This window comes from Beta vulgaris, chromosome 9, assembly GCF_026745355.1.
Source record: "Beta vulgaris subsp. vulgaris cultivar EL10 chromosome 9, EL10.2, whole genome shotgun sequence".
Lineage (NCBI taxonomy): Eukaryota > Viridiplantae > Streptophyta > Magnoliopsida > Caryophyllales > Amaranthaceae > Beta > Beta vulgaris.
This window is the reverse complement of record NC_079210.1, coordinates 34435100-34459384: the sequence shown is the minus strand read 5'-3', so window position 1 is coordinate 34459384 and position 24285 is coordinate 34435100. Positions and strand designations below refer to the sequence as shown.

Here is a 24285-nt window from a genome sequence, read left to right as displayed (position 1 = left end):
TTCGGATCAGGTTGAGATCGAGGTCGATTTTTGACAACAGTAATCTCATTTCACAATATAGCAAAAGGATATAATTGGCTGCACAATAAAAAAATTTCAATGCAAATCCAAGAAGAGGAATACAGGAAATCATTTTTTGCCTTGAAACTATTTTGTATCTTTAGCTGTTGAGAAACAATAAACAATATGGAAAGATACAAAACAGCAAATGAATTATAAGAAAAGAAAAAGGAGCCACATATTTTACATGGCACTATGTTTCATGAAGCACTGATCACTTCTTGCCAGGAGCGTATTAGGTGAGTGCTCCAGAACCAGAAACGTTGAAGAAAAAGGAGTATAACCCAGAAAAAAGGTAACTGATTCAAGCTTCTCAATCCTCCTTGCTCAAAAATTCTACACGATACTTGATTCAAGTTGAATTGGCCGCATCATTGAATCACGAAAACATTCTAAGGAAGTTGTTGGCATATGCCATTGGTTTAACATCAGGATGAGACTGCCATAACATCAAACCAAAACATATTCAACTAAAAGTGCAGGCAAAGGAATACGTAGGTGATGAACAAAAAACAAGATAGTGAGTGAGAGCAAAAAACTACTAACCACAGCAGAGAACGTGACAATGTTAGGTTTCAACTCCGGGGCCTCAAAACGAATCAAAGCACCCTTATTCCCCATCTGCAAAGGTTAAGTTTGGTCACTCGGATTCATTAAATGGCCCAAACTTCAGCAAAACTGGACATTGAACTTATAAATACAGGACGCACCACGGTATTTTGTTTTTTTTTCTGGGCAATACACCTCAGTATTTTTAGAACGTAACTATTTTGTAATTATCCAAGTTTCAAAGCACAAAAGTAAACTCTGAACATCTTTCTGACGAGAACTTTCATTGCCATGTACAATAATAAGAACTGTTTGAAACAAAATACGTTGGAAGGATGGAGAGAGATCAACTGATAACTGCTACCATGCTTTATATACATCAAATTTGAAGCAAAAACAACTATTTCATTGGATTATACTTTTTTTGAATGACTTCATGTAAAAAATGAAAGATGAGCAAGTTACCTGATCACAATAATTAGGCGCAGAAAAGACGGTAATTAGTTTACCATCATGCTCGATTTCATACCCTTCATCTTTCACTTCATGAGATCGTACAACTAAATCTGAAAAAAGGCACAAATATTGATATAACACATCATCTCCACTATCTACATAAAATTAATAATTTATATCAAAAGTCTACCTAAATCGTTGTCCTGCAGAAACCTCTTGGTGACATCAGGACCAAATGCAAGGCCAACACCACGCTTACTGGGACCCCTCCCTAGGCTTGGCTGTGGATCACTCCACAATACTTCACACATCAATCCTGTCAAAGAAGAACAAGCTCATCCACATGAATTCCATGACAAGTAGACTTCACAAATCACAATTGAACCCCGGCTTTCAACCTTTATAAGAATTTGGCAATCTTAGTAGGGAACCATTTCTCCTTTTGGAGACGGATGGAACATCCAGATTCAAGGCCATTTCCGAAGTTCTATTTCGAAAGGACAAACTCAATTTGAAGGGGGAGAAGAATATGAATTATGAAGTATAGACAATAAAATCTAAGACCTATGAGCTAAAACTAAACAGTCTGCTGACAAGCCTTCAACATTTCAACAAACCAGAAAATAGTATTCCTCTACACGAATTGCATTTCCCACAAGGCCACGAGGCCCACGACCCAGGGAACCACTTAGAAAGAGTTTAGTCTCTTACAGCAAATATATTTGAAGATCGCACAAGAAGTTGAGAAGAGAAATAAATTCACTGGAGAAAAGGACAAGTATATATGAACATAAAATGATATCAGAATAATTTGCTTGAACAGTTCATCGAATGAGGATATTGGTCATCTGAAAATGGATAAATCCTGCTTTCCTCCCATATCAACAGCAATCACACGGATAAGACAGCCCAGGAGAAGCACACTAGGGTACATTATTTTTTATAAAATTGGACTCAAGTAAGGGTAGCATCTCAAGAAAATATCATTATCATGAGTCCATATTAATTTAGTAATATATACTACTGTATATGGTAACAGTCACCCTCTATATTTCAATAAGAAAAAGCAACTAGAATAAGCACGGAAAAATAAATCACATTCACGAAAAAGTACCCAAGAAAATTACCTTCTTCAGGAGGTTCGCAAAATCGATCAATTGCTTTAATGTCAGAAAGCTTTACTCCGTCTACGCTGAAAAGGCCACCATGAACTACAAATTTCTTCTTATTTATGACATGAGCCAACGGTAAACAGCAGAAGACTTCTGCAAAGAGCTCAACAAAAGTTTCACTCAACTTGGACCTGACTTCCCCCTCAAACCCATATATCTTATTCATGCTTCTGCTCTCGTGATTCCCTCTAGCTAGATACATAGCTGGCATGTCGAAAAACAAGCATGTCAAATGCAGAATTAGTTGGAGCATCATTAATCTCTGAAATAGTTGCAAGCATTGGAGTTAAGACAGAATAAAAAAAGATGTCTCAGAGAGTATAACTTCTAAAAGACCTTTTGAGGCCAGCTTTACTGCTAGCATTATAGCGGTATTAGTTAGGAACTCAACCCATGACAAGCAATTCTAACAATAGATACAAAATAACAGTAGAAGGCACTTATCACAAAAGAAGAAAACAAAGAAAATAAGAGATTGATGAGGATTTACCAGATGGGCACATGCACTTAAACGCAAAAAGCGTTAGAATGACCTCTAAGGAGAAAGAGCCTCTATCCACAAAGTCACCATTAAACAAATATGGATTGTCTTCCGAAGGAAGCCCATTGAGCTCAAATATATGTAGAAGATCGTAAAACTGCAACAAAAACATAAAAAGTAGTTCATTCAGTGGAATATACAAGGAAAAACAAACACCATATTAGATTTGATTAAAAAAAAAAAAAACTTAAATTTTACAAGCCCAGGTATATCATTCAATCACTTGGTACAATCTAAAGATCTAATAACTGCTAATTCCTGTGATCTTGCTTATGCTCACATCTTGATTTACACACTATTATCTCTCACACTAAAGCTGATTGGAAGTTTGCTAAGGGAGATGTTAAGTATTTGGAAATGGGTAACGATTGGATTCTTATTTGCTACTCCCGGTGATTTGGGGGGAAAGACCTTGGCATGTGCAAGCTGATGATATCTTGGTTATCTACCCCTGGAGACCCTCTTTGATCCTTATTTGGAAGAAATAAGGTGGGTTGACTTATCGGTCAAATCCCTAGGCTTCGCACTAAGCTATTAAACTTTGATTCTATTGCTTGCTTTGTCTGCTAATGGTATTGGAGCCTTAATCCGCATTAACCAAATGTTTGTGCTACCAAAGGTCTATGCAAGACCCCTTTGCTTGAATTTGCTGAAGTTTCACGAATTGGTAATTTTGTGCATGGCAATGTTTTTTGGCATTATAAAAAAAATTTAATTGGTTGCTCTTTTTGTAATTCTGAGGATCATGTGACTGATAACTGCCCTCTCCTTAACTCAACTAAATAAGAAAGTCAAGGTTAGGCTGTTGAAAAACCATGAATAGATATAAGTTTGTTTCGGAATCTTTCAGGAGCTGCTGGACAAGCTAATATTGAATCCATTGCGGAGCCATTTAATGTGGTTTAAGTAAAGTCCAAGTGTGTTTGTAAGAAAAACCCTATTTCTTCTCCTGGAAGGACTGATGTATCTAAGAGAAACAATGTTTCTGCTGCTTTTACTCCAGTTGTTCCTGAGAAAAAAAAAAACTATGAGCATTATCATTCAAGATAGTGTCTGTAATAACCAAGGTATGCAGGTGGTGCCAGTTCTAAGTCTCTTGTGCTTGTAAAAGACAAAGGTAAGAGTAAGTTGGTGGCTATTAATATCTGTCCTCTGATGATGAGAATCATTAAAGCCTCCGAGTCCAAACAAGCAAGGGAAGAATAGCATTCAGCCACCTCCTTTCGAGATCAATTTAAAGATTGGCCAGCTCACAGCAGCAAATGTAAGCCCAAATATGCACCCAGATTCCAAGAAGCACCAAATTTCTGGCAACACGGCTTTTTTTAAATAAAAAACTTCCACAATTTAAGTAGCCTTACGGAAGAGCACCCCTAAGCCCCCTAAATTATGGTAAGGCAGTTATGTTTAAACTCGTAATAAGGTCCCATAGCCATCTTGGCAACTTCCCCAGTCTAGGGCCTGAAAAAACAAATTATGTCTCAACCCTCAAGTTTTAACGACGGGACCAGAAAATGTAGTGTATATACTCCTAAATAGAGGAACTGGCTATGTCATAATGGAGACAGAGTCAGACACAATTTCTAATAACCTCAATAGATGAACTAGCTATGTTCTAATGGAGACAGACACAATTTCTAATAACCTCAATACATTATTACCTTGATAGGATTCCTGCTAGTGGTTCTGCACCACAATAGCTGCCAACAGAATATGTAAATAAGACATAAATCTTCAGGCCATTAACACCCATACTACGAAACCTAAGCAAAGCTAATTCCTCTCCATTTCCCAAAATGACAGGATCTTCCAACTTCTTGCATGACAAAGACCTGGCTGGTCCCAAAATAAACAGCTATATTTCATCTTACTGTTACCCATTTTGAAACAAACTTATTTCTCTGTTGTCGTCGAAAACTCAACCTCTTTCTCTATTTTTTTGCTCACAAAATTCCCACCTCCCCCATATTGAGCTCCAGTGTTACAAGAATGACACTTAAATTAGCAGTTTCCAGGAGAATTCACAATTTTATCAGCTCAAAAGCCCCAATTTTAATTGAAAGACCTCTTTGGAAATATACACGGTTTCAGAGCTTGCACCATATACATTTATTGAAAAGAATAATTGTGATCGCAGAAACCGCAATTAGATGTCTCAGATAAAAGGGTCCTACCCAAATGTTCCAAACCAACAACTTCTGAAAGCTAAGCATATGTTGTATGTTCTGATAATTTAACCTTTGCTAGCTTTGTTGTTTTGATTTGGATAATTCTTCTTGAGGAATTTGGATATGCGTGTAGTTGATAAAGATGTATTTAGGAAGACGTGTTCTTAGAGGGTGCTCATGGTCTTCCAGAGCATATTCTTCTTAGTCAATGGAATATGTGCTGCTCGATGGCAATGCAAAAAAAGGAACAAACGCCGCAGAAGACATAACGGATTTAAGGGGAGGAAGGAAGATTGCAAAGGTAATATTTTTGTGAAAACAACACTAGCAGGTATAAGGAGGAAGAAGACCTACAATCAATTCTATTGGTTAGGCATAAAGATGGCAACAAACCATGAACAAGAGAGAGTTTAGTGGAGTCGCTAGTCACAGAAAAGACTGCAAACAGGTGAGGGAGAAAGTGAAAGGAAAAGAGGGACCTGTATATCTTAGCCATCCAAATCCTAAACTTAGGGGCTGTTTGGTTGGTGCTTTTAGAGTGGTATGGAATGGATGTGATACCATTCCAATGTTTGGTTAGAATTTTTACCCCAAGAATCTCATACCTAAGGGGTTCTAACTCCATCCAAAACCCATGGAATCTCATACCCACCTCCCCCCTAAAGATTCAAACTCCATTCCAGATTAGATTCAAACCCTAATTATCAAATTAGAGAGAGAAGAAATTTGAGAGATACAAGCATCATCTTTAACAACTGATCTCGTCCACAAACAGCCAATGACCGGCCATCTTCTTCATCTGACTCCGACCAAAAGCCACCGGCAGTAACCCAGTTCTCCGGCAAAGGCAACTTTTGATTTTTTTTTTTCTTAAGTAAAAAAAAAAACGTAGCAAATCTATATATGAATGTAAAGCAGATAAGTTTACTATTCAAATCTGATAAATTTTGGTTAGTTTGATGTTATGTATACTCCGTAATTGCTTGTCAAAAAATTTGGAGATCTTGCTTCTTCGTCGTTATCTCGTCACATTCTTCGTAGGCTTGAGTCTGTTCGTCTTCTCTTTGTCTTTTTTTTTTTGTTTTTTTAATTTCCCCTTGTCATTTTAATATATTTTTTATTTTTTAATAATTATTTTGTTTGCTTTTAAAATCAATATTGTTTTTGAAAGGGGAAAATCAATATTATTACTCGTTTTTTTTTTTTTTTTTTTCCTAATATTCATTTTTTCTCATTTAAGTATCTACTGCTTATAATCAATATAATATCCATTCCAATCATGAACCAAACACTTTAACTGAATAAAGAATCCATACTTGCATTGAACCAAACAATTTCACATTGGTATGGGGTTATGACCCCATACCTCTATGGAATGGATTTTCATACCATTCCATTCCAACAAAATGAACCAAACGGCTCCTAACACATTTATTTATGAAAAGAGCTTGATATCCAGTATCCAGAGATGACAATGGAGGATATGGATCCTCCAAAAGAGTAATGGTCTAATAATGGAGCCTTCACCACTAAAAATCTATAAGATATATATATAAAGAGAGATGTCAGAGAATCTAAATTACCTGACCATGTACATCACCACATACAGTAAAATGCTTGTTATCTGGGACAGTTATATCAACAAGAGAAGGCAAGGCACGCAGCAATTCCCTTGTTTGCAAGACTATCTGGAATGCATATCTAAAGCACAAGAAACAAATTCATTAGAAGAATTTCAGATTTATAATAATCAAGAAACCAGAATGTGTATACTGTTAATTTCTACATATCAATATCATATACTAATACAATAATTCTCGAATAAGAACATTAAAAGACAATGTAGAAAGACTCTTTAGGGCTACAACATTAGCACCTTTAACATACCTCTTATGCAAACATTTCTGAGTTTTGAAATCCTCTATCATTTTCTTGACAAAATCCAGTGTAACTGTATCTCCCTCAATCCTAGCCCCAGAATATTGTGGTTCAACCTCTGTGACAGTCAAAAATATGAAATCATATCCTTTTTTTGGTATCTAATGGAATTATCTCCTCTCAATGTTCAAAAGATAAGCATAATGCAAAGTTTTTTTGGGTTTATAATCTGCTTTCAACTAATTAAAACAATGACAATACATACTAAATGCAGGTCATTGACGAACAAAAGGGCCCATTAAGTAAAGTTCACATACACACGTCATCGGTACATAAATATGAAATCATTCGGAAGATGGAAAGGCTTCCTGGACATAAAATAAAAGAAAAAGATGAACAATAATAGCAAAGGCACTGCTAACCTAAAGAGGAAATACATCTCACAGTGACCACTGGCGACTCTCATATCAGATATTCAGGATGTTATTAAAGGGACCATACACTACTACAAGAATGAAAAAGAAAATTTTATAAGCAGACCAAAAGTTGGAAATTCGGTATATATTACTCAAAAAAAAAGAAAAAGTAGGCCATATTCGTCTCATTGGTCGCAGAAAATATCTCCTTATAAAGCTCAACTTATAGTGAACATATATATCACAGTGCCCAAAATAACATGTTTACATGTCAGAAGAGGAAATGCATAAACACCAAATGCCAAAGTCTCCCAAGTACACAAAATTAAATTGCCATACAGAAACTAGAATATTCGAACACATAGCAATCAGCAATGTAGTCAATGTTCTACAGGAACTGTGTACAAAAGTAAAGCATCTCTAATGATTTCACCTGTCAACATTTTCCTGAGGTGTGCAGACGATACAAGATGACCATTGTCAAAGAACAATCAATTAGAACATAATATCTGAAGGAAAGAATTATATTAATCTCATATAACAGTCTTCATCAAAAACAATAGACAAAATAAACGCACATCAGGCTACTTGTAATCACCATCCTCCTCCAGCTAAGCTATCTGACAAACAACAATTATACCACATACCCTACTAGGGATGACATCTAATTCCTTGGATGAATCATCAGTTGTTCATCATCTAAGTTGTAGGTAGATACGTATGCAAATTAAACTCATTTCTTTCCACTATTTTAGACCAGGTCAATGGCATCAATCTTCTACCCTGAGGACTCAAATTAGCAAAGATAGACCACACGCACTGCAGTTCATCTTAATTATTAGCATATCTCAATAAAAAAAATATTGATGAATGTCAAGACAAAGCAATTCGCATATTCCATATAATACTATTCAGCTAAGAACTTTCTTACAGAAAGCACATGAAGACATAGTGGTAGTTAATACATAATAAGATTTGACTCAGAAGAGTTGCATATTGGGTATTTATGACTTTTTTTTATTTAGAAAATATTATTTGTGCTTTTATTGATTTAATCATGTCATATTTTAGGTGTTAAAATGGATGAGATTTAATATTATTCTTTTGAAAATACCAAACCCACCAAGAGAAATTGAGAAACAAATAACAAGGTGTGTTAATATTTCAGTCTCTGAAACCAACACTTCTTAAAAAACATGAGTTTTCTAATTAGAACTATTGAAGACACAAGCTCTGGAGAATCAGAGGATATCCAGGCAGGGAATAGAAGAAATGGTACCCAACAGGGAGTTAGAAAGAACTCTTTCAAGCCGTTTAAGGAAATGGCTGCATTAGTACCCAGCAAGCTCAAACAAACTCTGTTAGAGCCTACATGAAGCTGATATCCAACTAGGTAAAGTTCCATTTTGAGGAATAAAATGATATGCAGTGAACCAAATAATTACTTGTTCCACCAAAAGCTTAGCATGACAGCAGCACTAAACATAAAGTCCTCAAAGTCTTTTGCTTCCAACTTCCTAGAGATTATCACCCAAGAAGTCTAGAGCAGATTGCATACAGAACCTCAATGGAATAAATATAAAATAAAGATAAACAAACTGCTAAGAGCAGATGTCCAAATAATGATTCCGTACGTGCCAAAGGGAAAACAATGACCATGATAGATGCTGCCAAAGCGATAATTGCTAACACAGCTCCAATTGATATTAAATTTGCAGCCATCAATGCAGCAGCCAGAACCACTGCTGCAGCAGCAGTCACCAAAATTGAACTGCTGGTCATTCTTGCCACTGCCACAACAATACGACCATAATTTGTACTTTCACAATAATATTATCATTTCAACCCATTCATTATATAGTAAACACTCTGCCACTTCACATTACTATGTTCCAAACTTCCAATTTTATTTTATTTTCAAATTTACAGCATAGGAATGCCAATAGGTGCTTGAATCATTGTTTATGTGAGATAGTTATCGTGACAATCTTCATGACCTAAGTCACTGAATGCACAAGCATCATCAAAATGCTATTCCACATATGAGGAGCGCTATTGGCTGGCAACCATTTGCTCATGGATATCACAAGTGATAGCACATCAATCAAATACAAAAGGATCTGCAACTAGCAGGCCACATAGGATCTCACACTACTCACTTTTAACAATAAATCCAAAAATCCACTGATTTGACTTTCATGAAATCATAACTTATTGTAGTTGTTAATTGAACATGGTCGTCATGACTCATGATCTGAACTTTTCTATCCTAAACCTTTTTTTAGGTGCAAAAAACACGGCCATAATGCCCAATCACTTAACATGCTTGACTCTCACAAAAAAAATCAAGACACATACCATGCAAAGACTTAGATTTTCAATTCATGTTGCAGCCCTAGACAAACATGTGAGACCAACACAAAGATACAGAAAACAATATAGAAAGAACTCACTAAATTCATATATTAAGAGCCAGCGAATTCAGCATGCTTTATTGAAACAAAGGATATACAACTCAACCATACACAAAGATAGGCCTCTATGGAGAAACAGACCACACTTGAGACAATATAAAAGAAATAAATTTTAAAAAAAAAAATATTCAACATGATTCAATAACATTTGCTAACTACTATCCCTCCATCTTTTATTAGTTTACTCATTTACTTTTTCAATGTCAAAGTTCATTAACTTAAATATATTATTTCACTCATATTTAACATTAAAGATTAGACATCATCATGTGAGAATTGAGATCTAGCTGGACTTGTTTCAATGTGTACATTTATGATACCAACTTTATATAATTTATATTAATACAATATTAAAGATATTAATAGTCAAAAGTGTCTTCAAGACCATCAGAAAGCAAACAGGTAAACTAATAAAAGACGGAGGGAGTAGTATTCATATTGCTGATTGCACAACTATACTGCAAGTGGAACCATAAGGAATGTGTTCACTAACTTCACTCTCTCAATCACCAAGCAAAAAATTTAAAACATGCTATCAAATCTAGACCTCTTCTACTGATGCAAAATTTATTCCATGCATCAAAAATCCAACAATCAATGCTTGCTCAGCCATCTCACCTAATCTTCAATTCTCGCCATATGATAAATCTGCCCGCATATGTAGATCATCTAAACATCTAGTAGTACAAATAAGTTGACTTGAGCGAGCTACTTCAGAAATTCCTCAAAACAAAAGATCAAGTAATCAGAAATCTCTCCATTCAGCAGACAAGGGTAGACCAGGCATCAGGTTGCTTATACTCAGACTCCATAACCAGCAAGTTCATGGTTGGGTTGCAATCGTTGTAAAGTGCCAAATGCTAAACAAAGTTACTTAAGTAGCCTTTCTTAGATAAACTTTCCTGGGCACTAAGACCAAACAAAACATTTTCTATCAACTGTCACTCAACCAAATACCAAAATCCTATAAGACAGCCAAATGATAGGGAAAAGTAGGATATCACTCTAACTTGTATTTCCACAATCATAATCAGGCACGTGACGCGTTCCTTTTTCACTCTCTACACAAATCCCAAAAACCAAGAGGGAGATGGAGAATCAGAGGGAAGAGGGTGAAAGATATACCAACATCATTCTACACACACAGAAAAGACAATACAATGAGGAAAGCAGAAAAAAGAAGAAAAATATCGCAATCGTTATGAAAGAAAAATACTTTGATGAAACAATTCTAATTTAGATCTAAGGTACAAGAAGTTGTCAGCATGATTTGCATAGAGGAAAGAAAGGAGACGACTACTGCATTCGAACACTAAAAGGAACCATCAGAAATCTTGTACCATTTTACTAAAGCATACCAGCGATAGCCCGCATCATTCACTAAAATCATAAATCAACCTTGTATCACAAGGAGTTAAATTAAATTTAGATCACAAATTTCATCTTGTGTCCCAGTCCCCTCTAATTTTGCCACCTCTTGAACCTAAATTTAATCAACTCGAATAATGTATATTTGGTGGAAAGTAGTTTGGACACTAGATGTGAGACATATGGGACAGAGGATTCAAGCTAAGTATTTAGTAATGGCCCCTGATTCCTCTAATCACCTTTAAGATGGATGCATCTATTGATTGATGCCAAAAACTTGTCAGAACAGATGAAAAACATTACAACTACTTGACAACTCATGAAGATTTGTATAGATGTGCAGCAGATTTTGTGGTAGAAACCACAGAAACACAAGGGCAATTCGATCATGTCAACATAATGACAATATATTAGATGCAACAGAGTACTTCGATATTATTACTGCAATAAGTCAAAAATGACGAAACTTCTCATGCTACTCGCCAAGGGGATTACCAATAGAGCGGTAGTCAAGGGAATCAGCTACAGATCGCCTTTGAGACTCCGGTACAGATATAGCTTCCTCGAATTTTAGCTTCATCACAGCCTTTTCACATTCTTTCAATTTCTTGGCAGCATCTGGATCATTTGGGCATATCCTTTTGACCTAAATGGACAATGGAAAAGTCATAGACAAAGGCATTCGTATTAGAGCAACCAACAATTTAGAGATAAATAAATCAACTATCTTTTTTTTTTTTTTTGAAAGGATAAATCAACTATCTTTGATTATGCAGGGTATGCAGAGATGGTTCCTGGAGTTTAGCACAGACGGGAAAAAAGTTACTAAAAACAATTAAAAAAATATTACAGTTGTGTAAGAGACCCCAAAAAGCACAGAAGAATATATCATCCCACCACAGCAGAAACCAGTCTCGAGTTCAATTAAGCCTAATACCTAAAAGAGTTAATAATTATAAGAAAGCACAGGATGACTTTGATACATCTAAAGAATAACATACTGCAGCAGCAATTCAGCTGTACGCCCTCATAAAACAAGATATAAAAAAAAAAGATCCAAACAAATCCAAGAGACATAGAGCTGAAGTACCATCAAAAATATATTTAGAGAAAGCAAAATGAAAGGCATCGGTGAAGATGGGAAATGCTTCCAATGAAGAAAAGCAGCTTTCAAGACCAAGATACCTGCTGAAAATCCTTAAGCGCGTCTTTAAATTTTCCCATGGCAAGATATGCTGCCCCTCTCCTATAATAACCCTGGGAAGTGCCATGAGAAACAATGTTAAACTAAGCCATCAGGAACAGGAAAAATATCTCTGTTTTACCAAATAAATCAATATATGTATCAAATTCAATAATCTATATGACATTTAATGTATCATTAAAAGATTATAAATAACAGGGAACTTCAATGAGAAATTTGAAATGTAAAGCGTCATGCCTTTGAATACTTGGGATCAATCTCAATAGCCTTTGTTGCGTCATGTATAGCACTACCATACTCTTCCAATTTGGTGTGTGCAAATGCACGATTAGCCCAGTATACAGCATTCTGATTGTTCACTTCGATTGCTTGAGAGTACAACTCAATAGCTTGAGAATATTTGTGCCCTGAAAGATGCAAAATGAAGCCATAAGAAAGATGAATAGGAAGACAAAATAATATAACACAATAATGAATCCTTCGAAATTTCACAACAAATTACAAAATATATTAGAGGTAGAAGCACACAATAATGAATCCTTCGAAATTTCACAACAAATTACAAAATATACTAGAGGTAGAAGCCAACGAGTAAGAAGTTAAATCGATTCAAACACTGGTTAATGTATCTTGAAACTGACAACTGTTGTATATCAGGGAATTTACTCTGTTGAACAGTCAACAATATATTAAGGGAAAAAAAAGACTAACTACCAAAGCTATGGACTTAATTATCTGACAATTTCACCATATCATACACAATTTCATAGCTAAAAGCAGTTCTATTATACAAATACAGTACCTTTAAATGCTTCATTAGCTAAAGACTTAAGTTCTTCAGCACGTGATATTATTGAACTTTCAGATTCCATAGTGGGCATAGAAGCTCGGAGTTCAGAAATTCAAGAGTTGCTTAGATGACAGCTTCCATGTACAGGTCCTACTAGGCCTGTCAGCAAAAAAATAAACTAGTCAAAAGCTATAGCATTGAAAGTCAATCCTTTTACGTAATGCAGTAGATTTTCAAACCAAAAATCTCATCCCGTATCCAAAAAAACTGACATGCCAGAATCAAAATAGAGCGACAAAGGTTAGTAGGAACACATAATTTTCAACCAATCGATCAATGCAGCCATAACCCCCCTCCCCCGAAACCCCCATCCACACAAGTACAGGAAGTAGGAGGGGAGGGGGAATAGGTGACACTCTGCAGGAGGTCCACAGCTTTCCTACACTTTGGACCCCCTCCCCCTCCATTTGGACATCTGGGCAGCTTTCTTGTATAGTTCCCGAATTCCACCTCTCCCCTCCAATGTCGCAATCAAACGGTTCCTCTAAATATACTTGAGAGGATACAATCAGGACGAACAAGGTGTTTGTATATGGTGACGAGGGTGAAGATAGAAATAAGAGTGGAGATAGGGAAAGTCATGTTTGTTTAGGGAAAGTGGGGATAGGAAAAGACTTAAAAACCATTAATGAAGAGTAAGGAAAGTAGTACTCCCTTCTGTTTTATTAGTTTACCCACTTCTCTGGGTACAGAGTTTTAGAAGAAATAGGTATGTCGGTCATAAAAGGAAAGAGAGTATTATTTATTGGCACATAGTATTAAGTTAATGTTGTGAGTCAAGAAAAGTAATGAGAAGGTGAAGATAATAATAAACAATTGGTGGGACCATTCCAAAAACAGAAAAAAGGTGGATAAAATAATAACGGACAACCCAAAAAGGAAAGTGGGCAAACTTATAAAAACTAGGAGTATTGCGAAGGTATTTTAACCAAGTTGTGAGTTACCACCAAACTATTCTTAACACAAAACTAAAAGGAAATAGAAATCGATCTATCCTTGTCCCAAACACAAATCCCCTATCCTTATCCCACCCCTCTAATTATAATATCCATCTCACAAACCAAACCCCTGTTATTTGCAAACTATCACCAGGTAAATGAGTGTCAAGAGCACAAGACACTATGAGTTTCGCTATGCAATAGGTGACCGTTTCGCGTGGTTTGGAAGGCACTTGAGGCAACCACTAACCCTCAACTGCCTCATCAATAACATGTGGCAACATATATTTGCATAGTTTTTTATATCAGAAAAACCCGATACCACATACCAAGTCCGTAGAACCAAAAATAAGCCTCTCCATAGTGCAGATTAAGGCATCATATATTCACATAGTTCTTTTCTTACATCAGAAAGACAGACGAATGAAAAAGGCAAAAAATTTCTTCATCTTTCCTTCATTTCAACATGTGGAAACCTTTTCCTCCATAAGCTGAATCCCTTTTCAACTGAACACCCCACCCTCCACCACAATCTCAATCGTAGTGGAAGAACAAGAAATTTCGAGACAAGCACATAAGAGCAAATAGGTCAATCAGTTAAAAGCTGAGTCCACTTCTGAATTCATTGAATTTTATTTGACTGTCAAGTTTAAAACTTTCTACTAGTTTCTATGGGGTAGAATAGTAACACATTGGTATCTCAAATGTTCACGAACCAGACAGGACCTGAACCCAAAAATCCATATTCAGCTAACTCTAAGCAGTAGCAACATACTCTCAGCAGGCTAAAGCTAGTACTTCAATTTCAATGAACCTTCACCCTTGACCCAACCCAGCAACAATATTGCCATCATTATATGATTATCAAATGCAGACATGCAGCATATAAAGTATAAACCTTTAACATTTAACATTCATAAACTAATTCTGGTTCTATAATCATAGAAGATCTAGATTGCTTTTACCAAAATTGCACCGCCATTGACACAAAGTGCATTATATTGAAAGCACTTCTTCATAAAACCAAAAAAAAAGGTAAGATTATAACTGTAAGAATCCCTATCTTAGGAATACAACCCAGTACTTGGAAAAAGAAACCCAAAAAAAAAAAAAACAAAAAAAAAAAAACATTCAAAGATAACGTTTCTTGCTGACCCATAAGAAGAAGAATAATTATTTAGTGCTAAAAGAAAGCAACAAAATGCAAGATTTTTTAAGGAAGCAGAAAGCATTTAGTTTGTATAAATGAATTCGATTCAGCCAAAATTATAATAGAAAAAAATCGAAGAAAACTTACAAAGAAGGAGGAGTTCAATCTGAAAAACGTGATTTGAGAATAAGAGGAAGAGAGTTGGCGTTGGGTGAGAATGGAAATGAAGGGAAGAGAGAGAACCCTAGTTAAGGTTTTTGCAGGGGTTGTGGTAAATTGGTAATGTGGTGGGGGTTGGGATGCTGCTGCTCAAACCTTTTTAGTCGTAGTAGACTTACTATTGGAGTTGATCGAGGAGTTATCAACGTCTACTCGTGACTCGTGAGGCGTAGGACTTGCATTTAACACCTATTTAACTAAAGTTTTTCGAAAGTTAATTCAACTGGTATGCAAATAATTTTAAATTGATAATGATATTGAAATGGTAAGTAACTTATTCTCTTTCAAAATTGAATAATGAAATGGTATGTTCATAATCAATGCATCTGAATCACACATGTTATCAAACAATAGAAACATACATAAAGTTACCTATTTCGTTATGTGATAGTTTATAGCACCATATAGATTAGGGACTTACGTCATACAATCTGAAGGAGGAAACAAAATTAAACGACATACAACATAGACATGCACAAATAACTACGCAATAAAAAGTGTATTAATTAGTATTCCCTTCTTTATTTACTTGCTATGTTAGCTTTTGTAAAATTTTCACGATGTAATATCTCTTGTTTAAGTTTAAATTATAAAAAATTGATATTATGAATTTATACATTTAGATGTATCTAATCTGACTACATATGACTACATAAATCAAAATTGTTGGTCAAAGTTGATATTTGTTTTACCGAAAAGGAAATGTAGCAAGTAACATGAATTTTTTATATGTGGCCAGCTATAAGTGTGGTCGACCCTCATATAAATCTCATCCTCTACTTCCTCTCTGATTTTGGTGAATTTCTTATCTCTCTCTTCTCTCTCAAGGTTTTCCATTTTCTTCGTCGCTCGAATACTCGACAATTTAGCCCAAGATCCAAAAAAGACGCTCCTTATTTGCTGCCTAGATTCGCACAAAATTAACGTGCAATTTGAAACCTTCATCATCCTAGATACTTCGATTTTAATGGAGTTTCTTGAGCCTAAAGTGTACTACTCCAAGTTTAGTTCAACCTGTTAAAATTCCATATAGTTTCGAGTTGATTTGATACGATTTTGAAGCAGAAGTTTGAAGTTAGTATGAAATCGTTGGAAACTGGACAAGTTGGAGTAAAACGATAACTATGATCTACTGAGATTGGATTTTTGCGTGAAGTTTTAACTCAGTTCTTATAACATCTGGATCTAATTCGTGTCAGAGTTTAAGAGGGTCTTGAGTTGTATTCGTCAAGTTATAGGAATCCTAAGTTCGGTAGGATTTGCAATTTGTTTTACCTAATGTGTATATGTAAGAAGATTCGTTAGTCTAATGCAAAAAATTACCCATGAATGCTTGGTGTATTTCCCAAGATCTTAGGGGAATGCTCCTTATTTGTTGCCCAGATTCGCACATAATTAAGGTAAATTTTGAAACCTTAGTTCTCCTAACATACTTCAACTTTTTGGAGTTTCTTGAGCCTAAATTGTACTACTCCTTGTTTACTTTAACGTGTTAGAATTTAATAAGTTTCGAGTTTGTTTGATATGGTTTTGAAGCGAAAGTTTGAAGTTGGTATGAAAATCATTGGAAATTGGACCAATTGGAGTAAAACATAATTGCGATCTGTTGGGATTGAATTTTTGCTTGAAATTTTGACTAAGTGCTTATAACATTTGGATCTAGTTCGTGTAAAAAATTTCACGGGATTTCAAGTTGCTTTTGTCGAGTTATATGAATCCTAACCTTAAAAATATTATATGAATAAATTCGTTTAGTCATATAAAGTAATGTAGCTTAATCTATAAGTAACCTCATTTAATCTTCTGAGTAACCCCCCTTTATTTTTACTAGTGACCTCATTTAATCATGCAAGTAACCCCAATTGTTTAGAAAAGCAACCTCATATATTCAAACGAGTAACCTCTGACATTCATAAGAGCAAATTGATTATTTTCTCATTTTCTCGTTTAGTCATACAAATAATGTCACTTAATCTATAAGTAAGTCATTTTAATTGTATGACTAACCCAATTTGTTCATACTAGCAACATCATCTATTTGTACGAGTAACCTCAATTAATCATACGATCGAGTATCCCCAAATATTCACAAAAGTAATTTCACTTATTCAAACGAGTAACCTTACTCGTTCATAAGAATAAACTAACCGCATTTATTCAAAGGAGTAACCTAGTAATTTATAAGAGTAACATCATTTGTTCATAAGAGTCAACTGATTAGTATTTTCTTTTGTTATAAAAGTAGCCACATTTTTTATTAGAGTAATACCCTTTTATTTTTAATAGTAACCACATATCCATACAAGTAACTCCATTTGTTCATAAGAGTAACTCCTTTTTTCATTAGGATTTGTGCACAAAGGTCAACTTCAAAAGGTCATATCTCACAGCTACTTAATATCTTGGGAATATTCAAGTTGGATGTGAAAATTTGGCTCGATAGTTTTCCAATGCCTAGTCCAAAGCTTGTTTTCCATTGAAAAACGAGTGAGATATGAGCTTTTGAAAATGAGCTGATAGGCTAATTCGCGCGCTTGGACGATGGATTATGCAAGTAAATATAAATGGAGGGAGTAAGTTGTGAGCAAGGTGAAAAGCTTTATTTTAGGCATAGGTGATTAGTGGACCAAGTAACCCTTGCCTGTCAACATCTTCAGGTCCATCCTACTGCAAAGTCATGCGTCCAATGAATAAATTTTCCCCTTTCGTGGTTAAGCGAACCCTTGGTCACCCTAAATTTGGCTCTCGTAGTACCTAGACCCACCTTGACCAATCCATTATCGTCGTCCACTACATGTAGCCACATCTCAGATATTGAAGTGACGTCACTTTATCATTAACACGACATTCTCCTAGAAAATAATCAAATATTGCGCAAAAAGGTCTTCAACCCTTGAGATCTTACTTCAAATGGCATGATCTTACCTCCAAGCTACATCGCTTTTATGTAACCAAATTCTATTTCAAACTACTAATCCTTATGCCATATTAAGTATTTACATAATAAAAGGTTTAAGAGTAAAAAACTACTCCCTCCATATTATCTTAATTGTTACACTTTTCACTCATGGCAATGCAAAACTACGCGGAGTAATATCACTACTTCTTTATTTGTAAAATTATACAAAGTACATATTTATAAAATACTTTAAGACGAATCTAACAAGATCTCACATGACTATGTTTTTGTTCACGTATAAATCGTAAACAATAATGGTCAAAATTAAATTTGTGAATAGTATAAAATGTTAACGTGTAACAATTAAAAAAAACGAAGGTAGTATGTGAGTAGTACAATAAACTATTATAAAGCATGGGCAAGACGTGTATGGCGCTACATGCTTTCCTATCCTCATCTGACACCCTATTATCTGTGACATAGCATTAATCTATAACTTTTTGTGTTACTCATGATAAGTAGATATAAATATTGTAAGAGGTGTCAAACCCATGACCAAAAGGAGAAAAATGGAGAACATACCTGCAACAATATTTGAACACGAGTCTAAACCAAATAAGCACGCATAAATCCTCATATACCTGCAATTAACGAAGATTTATCCAATCATAGATGGCAAAACTAAGACACATACTTTTGCAACTTTTAATACATCTCTTTTATGGGGTGAAAAACAAATGTCATTAATATTTGACACCACTAACGAGAAATACAAACCCACAAAGCCATAACCAAGGGTGAAACAAATTGCCTTTCGAAACTATATAACTAACTAATCTTGATGTCTTGAACTATTAAAATGCAACATACGAAAACAATAATCGGCATCGCTCGGACTCAAAAATTATTTTCTTAAGAAAGAACTTTATCAATAGCTAAAAAACCTCAAAAGTCATGAATGGTTAAGAGTATCAAACCATACGAAAAATCAATGTATATAATCAAAATGAGTGCCCAAGAATTGTGGCCCGCCACAAGTCACCATGTCCTCTTTCATGAAGTGTTGAACTCACAACTTCAAGTATGGAAGATTATCCACCAATCGACTCTTATTACTTCTTCTATCAAGATTAATGATGATATTATGGATTTTAAAACCAAGAGTTAGGTTACAATGCTCCAAATGCATATTACGCATAATAAATTACTTATTTATTCTTTTGTTGACATCTTCTAAAACTAAATGATATTAGTTACCTCAAACTACTAAATCACAACACACAAAAGTAAACTAAGACATCACCCAGGCCCAAAAACTACTTAATCTACTATTAGATAAATAACGTACACACACATATATATACAATTCAAACTTACTCCCCTCACTTATTTCTTATAAGGTGTGCATGCTTTATAAAAATTTGCTTTAACCATAAATTTTTCTTAAAATATAACTAAAAAAGTTATAAGAAATTATACCAATAAATTTGTCTTGAAAAATACTTTCATAAAATTATTTTCTTGTAATTTTATCAATATAAAATGAGTAATTAACGATAAAAGTTCATCCTCAAATATCGTGTACACCTTACAAAAAAAACGAAGGGAGTAATTAAAAATGTCTTTTGCTCCCTTGATCCTTCAGAAATTTATCAAACTATCTTTCTGCTAATGCTACCAAAGAAATTATGTAGTATGCTACATGTGAGTTCGACGCGATATGTCAAAAATCCTAGCCCCCTCTTCTCATTTTTCCTCTAATTAATGGAATCTATTTTGTAATTATGGTACTTTATGTTTTTCAATAATAATGTTTTTTACATTTGTGGGAGTTTCTTTCTATGTTATTGGGGGTATTCAAAGTCATGTCTAGTACAAGTTTTGTTTATTTGTTTGTCTTTTAGTTATCATGTTGAAGATTGTGGGGAGTAAGATTGTAAATCAACATGATCTTAGATATATTATAAGTTTTTCGTGTCAGAACTATTATGGCGCAAACTGTGAAGGTGGTCGCCTTTGTAAAGATGTGTCAAGTCATCAAAAATTGTTCATGAGAATCAAATCTAAACCATGAATTCGAAGTTTTAGTAGGTTTTAAATCTATACTCCCTTTATATTTTGTGTTCATCCTACTTTAACTTTGCGCATTTGCCAATGTAATTTTTTGACCTTAAATATCTTTAATTACATGCATTTAGTAAAAATTATAACGATTGAATATTTATAAAGTACTAATTAAGATGACTCAAACAAGATACCACATGACTATATTTTTTCGTATATAGTGAGAAGAATTTGGAAGATTCTCTCTATTATGAATAGTGTCGAAAGTCAAGTAGAAAGAACAACAAAATACAGAGGAAGTGTTTTTTTGGGGTTGGTTTCTTTTATAAATACATATGACTTTTCATGAATGAAAATTTTCCTACCTAGGTAAAGAAAAAAAATGTTACCAAATAAAAGAAGTTTTAGAATTCCTAATATTCACAGTTAGGGTGAAAATAACTAGTGCGATAGGAGTATAACATACACTGTCCAATTTTCTAATGAGCTATTTTTTTTCAAGCACTACTATTGTCTCCTATAATATGTAGGAAAATTTGCTTACAATAATCCAACATTTGAACCGTTCGCTCAAATTCATCCCACATATTGGTTACTTTTTGATAATCCAAACTTTTAGTGTGATTTGCTCATTTAGAACCGCGTGAGATAGGTAACCTGCTGAAGTTGTAATTTTTTTCTTTTGTTTTTTTTTTCAATTTTCTTATCTAATATCTCTCTTACCTCCCTTCTTATCTTCCTCCCCATCAAAACCGCCCACAAGTCAACCTTTACGCCTACCATTGGTTTGAACAATCCCCACCCACTACAACCACACTCTGTAACCCACTTGATTTTTTTTAATAAACCATGCCTCTCTTAACCACCTTACACCCTCCGCAATCAAACATCATAACTACCATCATAAAAAATCATGTATCATCACTATCATCATTGAACATTTTCATCAACAAATCAACATGACAACTAGGGATGGCAATGGGTCCAGGACCCTACCTAGACCCACCCAGACCATATCCTAAAATTAGGGTATGGGTCTTAATTTTTTGGACCCTATGGATAAGGGTAGGGTATGGATCTTGGTCCTATCGGGTAAGGGTAGGGTATGTGTCCACTCTTCAAATACCCGTACCCTACCCGTACCCTACCCATAGACCCATCTAAATAAAATATAAATATTTTATTTTTAAAAATTAAAATAAATATAAATATAACTTCCAACTTCTAGCAACTTCCCATGAATTAAAACCCTAACCATCCTGGCCTCCTAGCCTCCTTCACTTACTAGCCAGTAGCCACAAATCTCATAGTCTCTCTCTCTCTCTCGCACAGTCGCACTAGTTCACTAGTTCATACTCTCACTCTCTTGTTGACTGTTGTAATCTCTGTCTCTCACTCCGGCGAACCGGCGACAAGTCAACCATCGTTAGCCAAATAGTCAAGCCAGGTAAAATTCTGAATTCTCACTATGTAAATAATATAATGTTAGTAGCTGTAATTTCTCATTTACTGTAGAAAAATCATGTGTTTGATTATTGATGCATCTATATTCTATACTGAATTATACGAGTAGTTATCATCAACAATTAGACAATTATGAATATATCATAGACTAGAATGACCTATACAGTAGTTTTAGTTCTATATGAAGAGCTCATGTATATACTAGCTAATTAGTCAAGCAAATTAATTACTTTTCATTCAATTGTTCAATTGCATGGAGTATGAACTTAATTAGTTTTGCAATTCTGAGCTATGTAGGCCATAATGGAAGCGAGAGAATCTCAATGTGCTTCCAAGTTTATGGAACCACCAAATAATATTGGTAATGTACCCGTGCTTGATTTAGACGCTAATGAAGAAGGTTTTGTAAATGTGGAAGGCCAAAATGGTAGACAACCTACTACTCCAAATTCCTTTAAAGTACCAAGCAAGAAAATAACATCAGAGGCATGGGAATACTTTACTAGGATTGTGGTGAATGGTGTATCCAAAGCACAATGCAATTATTGTAAATCAACACTTGCAGCAGGTGGTAGTGCCGGAACATCACATCTTCTCAAGCATGCCAAGAATACTTGTGTAGGGAGACATTTGAAAATTGCTCCTGGTCAAACACGTTAAGAGTGAAAACATAAAATGATGGGTTAAGCTATTTGGAATTCAAGGGGAAAGATAAAGAATTCAACCAAGAGGCTTCAAGAAAGGATTTAATTCATATGGTGGTTATGCATGAATATCCAATATCTATAGTGGATCACATTGGTTTTAGGAGGTTTGTCGCAGGTCTTAATTCTTCTTTTAAGATAGTCTCAAGAAATACATTGAAAAGTGATATCCTCAAAATTTATAATGAAGACAAAAAGTCTCTCAAGGCATTGTTGCAGCATAATACCAGTAGAATCTCAATTACTACTGATATGTGGACAGCCTCCAATCAGAAGAAAAGTTACATGGTCGTGACGACGCATTTCCTTGATCATTTGTGGAACTTACGAAATCGAACATTGAGGTAAACTGCTTTATTTATTGTATGTATACTCTATTCGCACTTGTTAATAAGTTATTAATGTATGATTGGTATATTAAATTTTGTTTTAGGTTTTGCTATGTACCATCTCCACATACTAAAGTGATAATTGCCAAAGTATTAATGGAATGGTTGTCTCAGTATTCCCTGGAAATAAAATTTTGTCAGTGGTAGTAGATAATTGTAGCACTAATGATGTGATGATGAAGATTTTGGTAGAAAAGTTTGAAATAAATGCGCTTATGTTAAGTGGTGATTTCTTACATATGTGTTGTAGTGCTCATATATTGAACTTAGTTATCCAGGATGGTTTGGATGTAACTAGTGGTGGTATTGAGAAAGTCCGAGAGTGTGTAGCATTTTGGATGTCAACTCCAAAAAGGATTGAGAAATTTGAGGAGGCTTGTCGATTCTTAAACTTACCATCCAATAAGAGGTTAGTTCTTGATTGCAAAACAAGGTGGAACTCTACCTTTTTAATGCTTCAAAATGTTTTGCCATTTAGAGATGTCTTCACAAGGTTAAAGAGATTGAATAAAAAGCTGAAATTTGTTGTTCCAAGTGATAGCGATTGGATATTGACTGGGCTTGTTTGTGAAAAATTGGAAATTTTTTACAAAACAACAAATGTGTTTTATGGAAGAAACTTTGTTACTATTAACTTGTTTTTTCTAAGAATATGTGAGATCAAGCTTGCTTTGAGACGCTGGTTAGCAAGTGATCTTGAAGTTATTAGAATGATGGGCAAGGGTATGCTTGAAAATTTTGATAAGTATTGGAAAGAAATCAATGGAATTTTAGCTATTGCTACTATTTTGGATCCTTGAAATAAAATGGATTGTGTGGAATTTTACTTCAAAAAGATTTATGCTGATGAAGCGGAGTTGGAGTTGGATAAAATTAAGAGGGTTCTTAATACCTTTGTAGTTGAGTACCAAAGAAAAGGGCAGGGAATAAATAATCAAGATTGGCTCTTAAATTCTAATGGGAAGAGGGCAACACAAGCTTCTTGTGAGGATGAAGAGGATGAATATGCTCAGGCTAAGAAAACAAAAATGAGGAAGGTGAATGTAAGGTGTGAAGTTGATCATTATTTGGAGGAAGATCCATTATCCGATGATGATGGCTTTGACATTCTCTATTGGTGGAGAAATGATATTCGGTATCCAACTTTGCAAAAAATTGCAAAGGATATTCTTGCTATTCCAGTTTCGATAGTAGCATCGGAAAGTGCTTTTAGTATGGGTGGAAGAGTTGTTAGTCCTCATCGCTCCAGGCTTAATTTAACAGCGGTTGAAGCATTGATGTGCTTACAAAATTGGATGATAGAAGATGTTAAAGGTAATAGT

General features: G+C 34.8%; 1 protein-coding gene across 2 annotated transcripts; it reads right to left on the bottom strand.

The window, feature by feature from the left end:
• Positions 1-79: 79 nt before the first annotated feature.
• On the bottom strand, positions 80-15587 carry LOC104903576 (serine/threonine-protein phosphatase 5). Of its 2 annotated transcripts, XM_010691625.4 has the most exons (14): positions 15372-15587; positions 13089-13235; positions 12524-12693; positions 12268-12339; positions 11578-11728; positions 8875-9030; positions 6834-6942; positions 6530-6647; positions 2728-2875; positions 2193-2441; positions 1256-1381; positions 1075-1175; positions 607-681; positions 80-499 (listed from the first exon to the last, which is right to left on the bottom strand). In XM_010691625.4, exons 2-14 carry the CDS (start codon positions 13165-13167, stop codon positions 440-442), a joined length of 1614 nt encoding a protein of 537 aa, XP_010689927.2. In that variant the 5' UTR covers positions 13168-13235; positions 15372-15587; the 3' UTR covers positions 80-439. The 2 variants fall into 2 exon arrangements, with proteins under 2 accessions (XP_010689927.2, XP_010689928.2); XM_010691626.4 differs by lacking the exon at positions 8875-9030 and having other exon boundaries at positions 15372-15583.
• Between the last annotated feature and the right edge of the window lie 8698 nt (positions 15588-24285).

Bases quoted from the DNA above. Each gene is read 5' to 3' on its own strand.
- LOC104903576 (XM_010691625.4), bottom strand. From the start codon at position 13,167: ATGCCCACTATGGAATCTGAAAGTTCAATAATATCACGTGCTGAAGAA. The intron at 12,694-13,088 runs GTACTGTATTTG...TGCATCTTTCAG, and splicing joins AGCTAATGAAGCATTTAAAG to GGCACAAATATTCTCAAGCT. The intron at 6,648-6,833 runs GTATGTTAAAGG...CTTGTGCTTTAG, and splicing joins CAGAAATGTTTGCATAAGAG to ATATGCATTCCAGATAGTCT.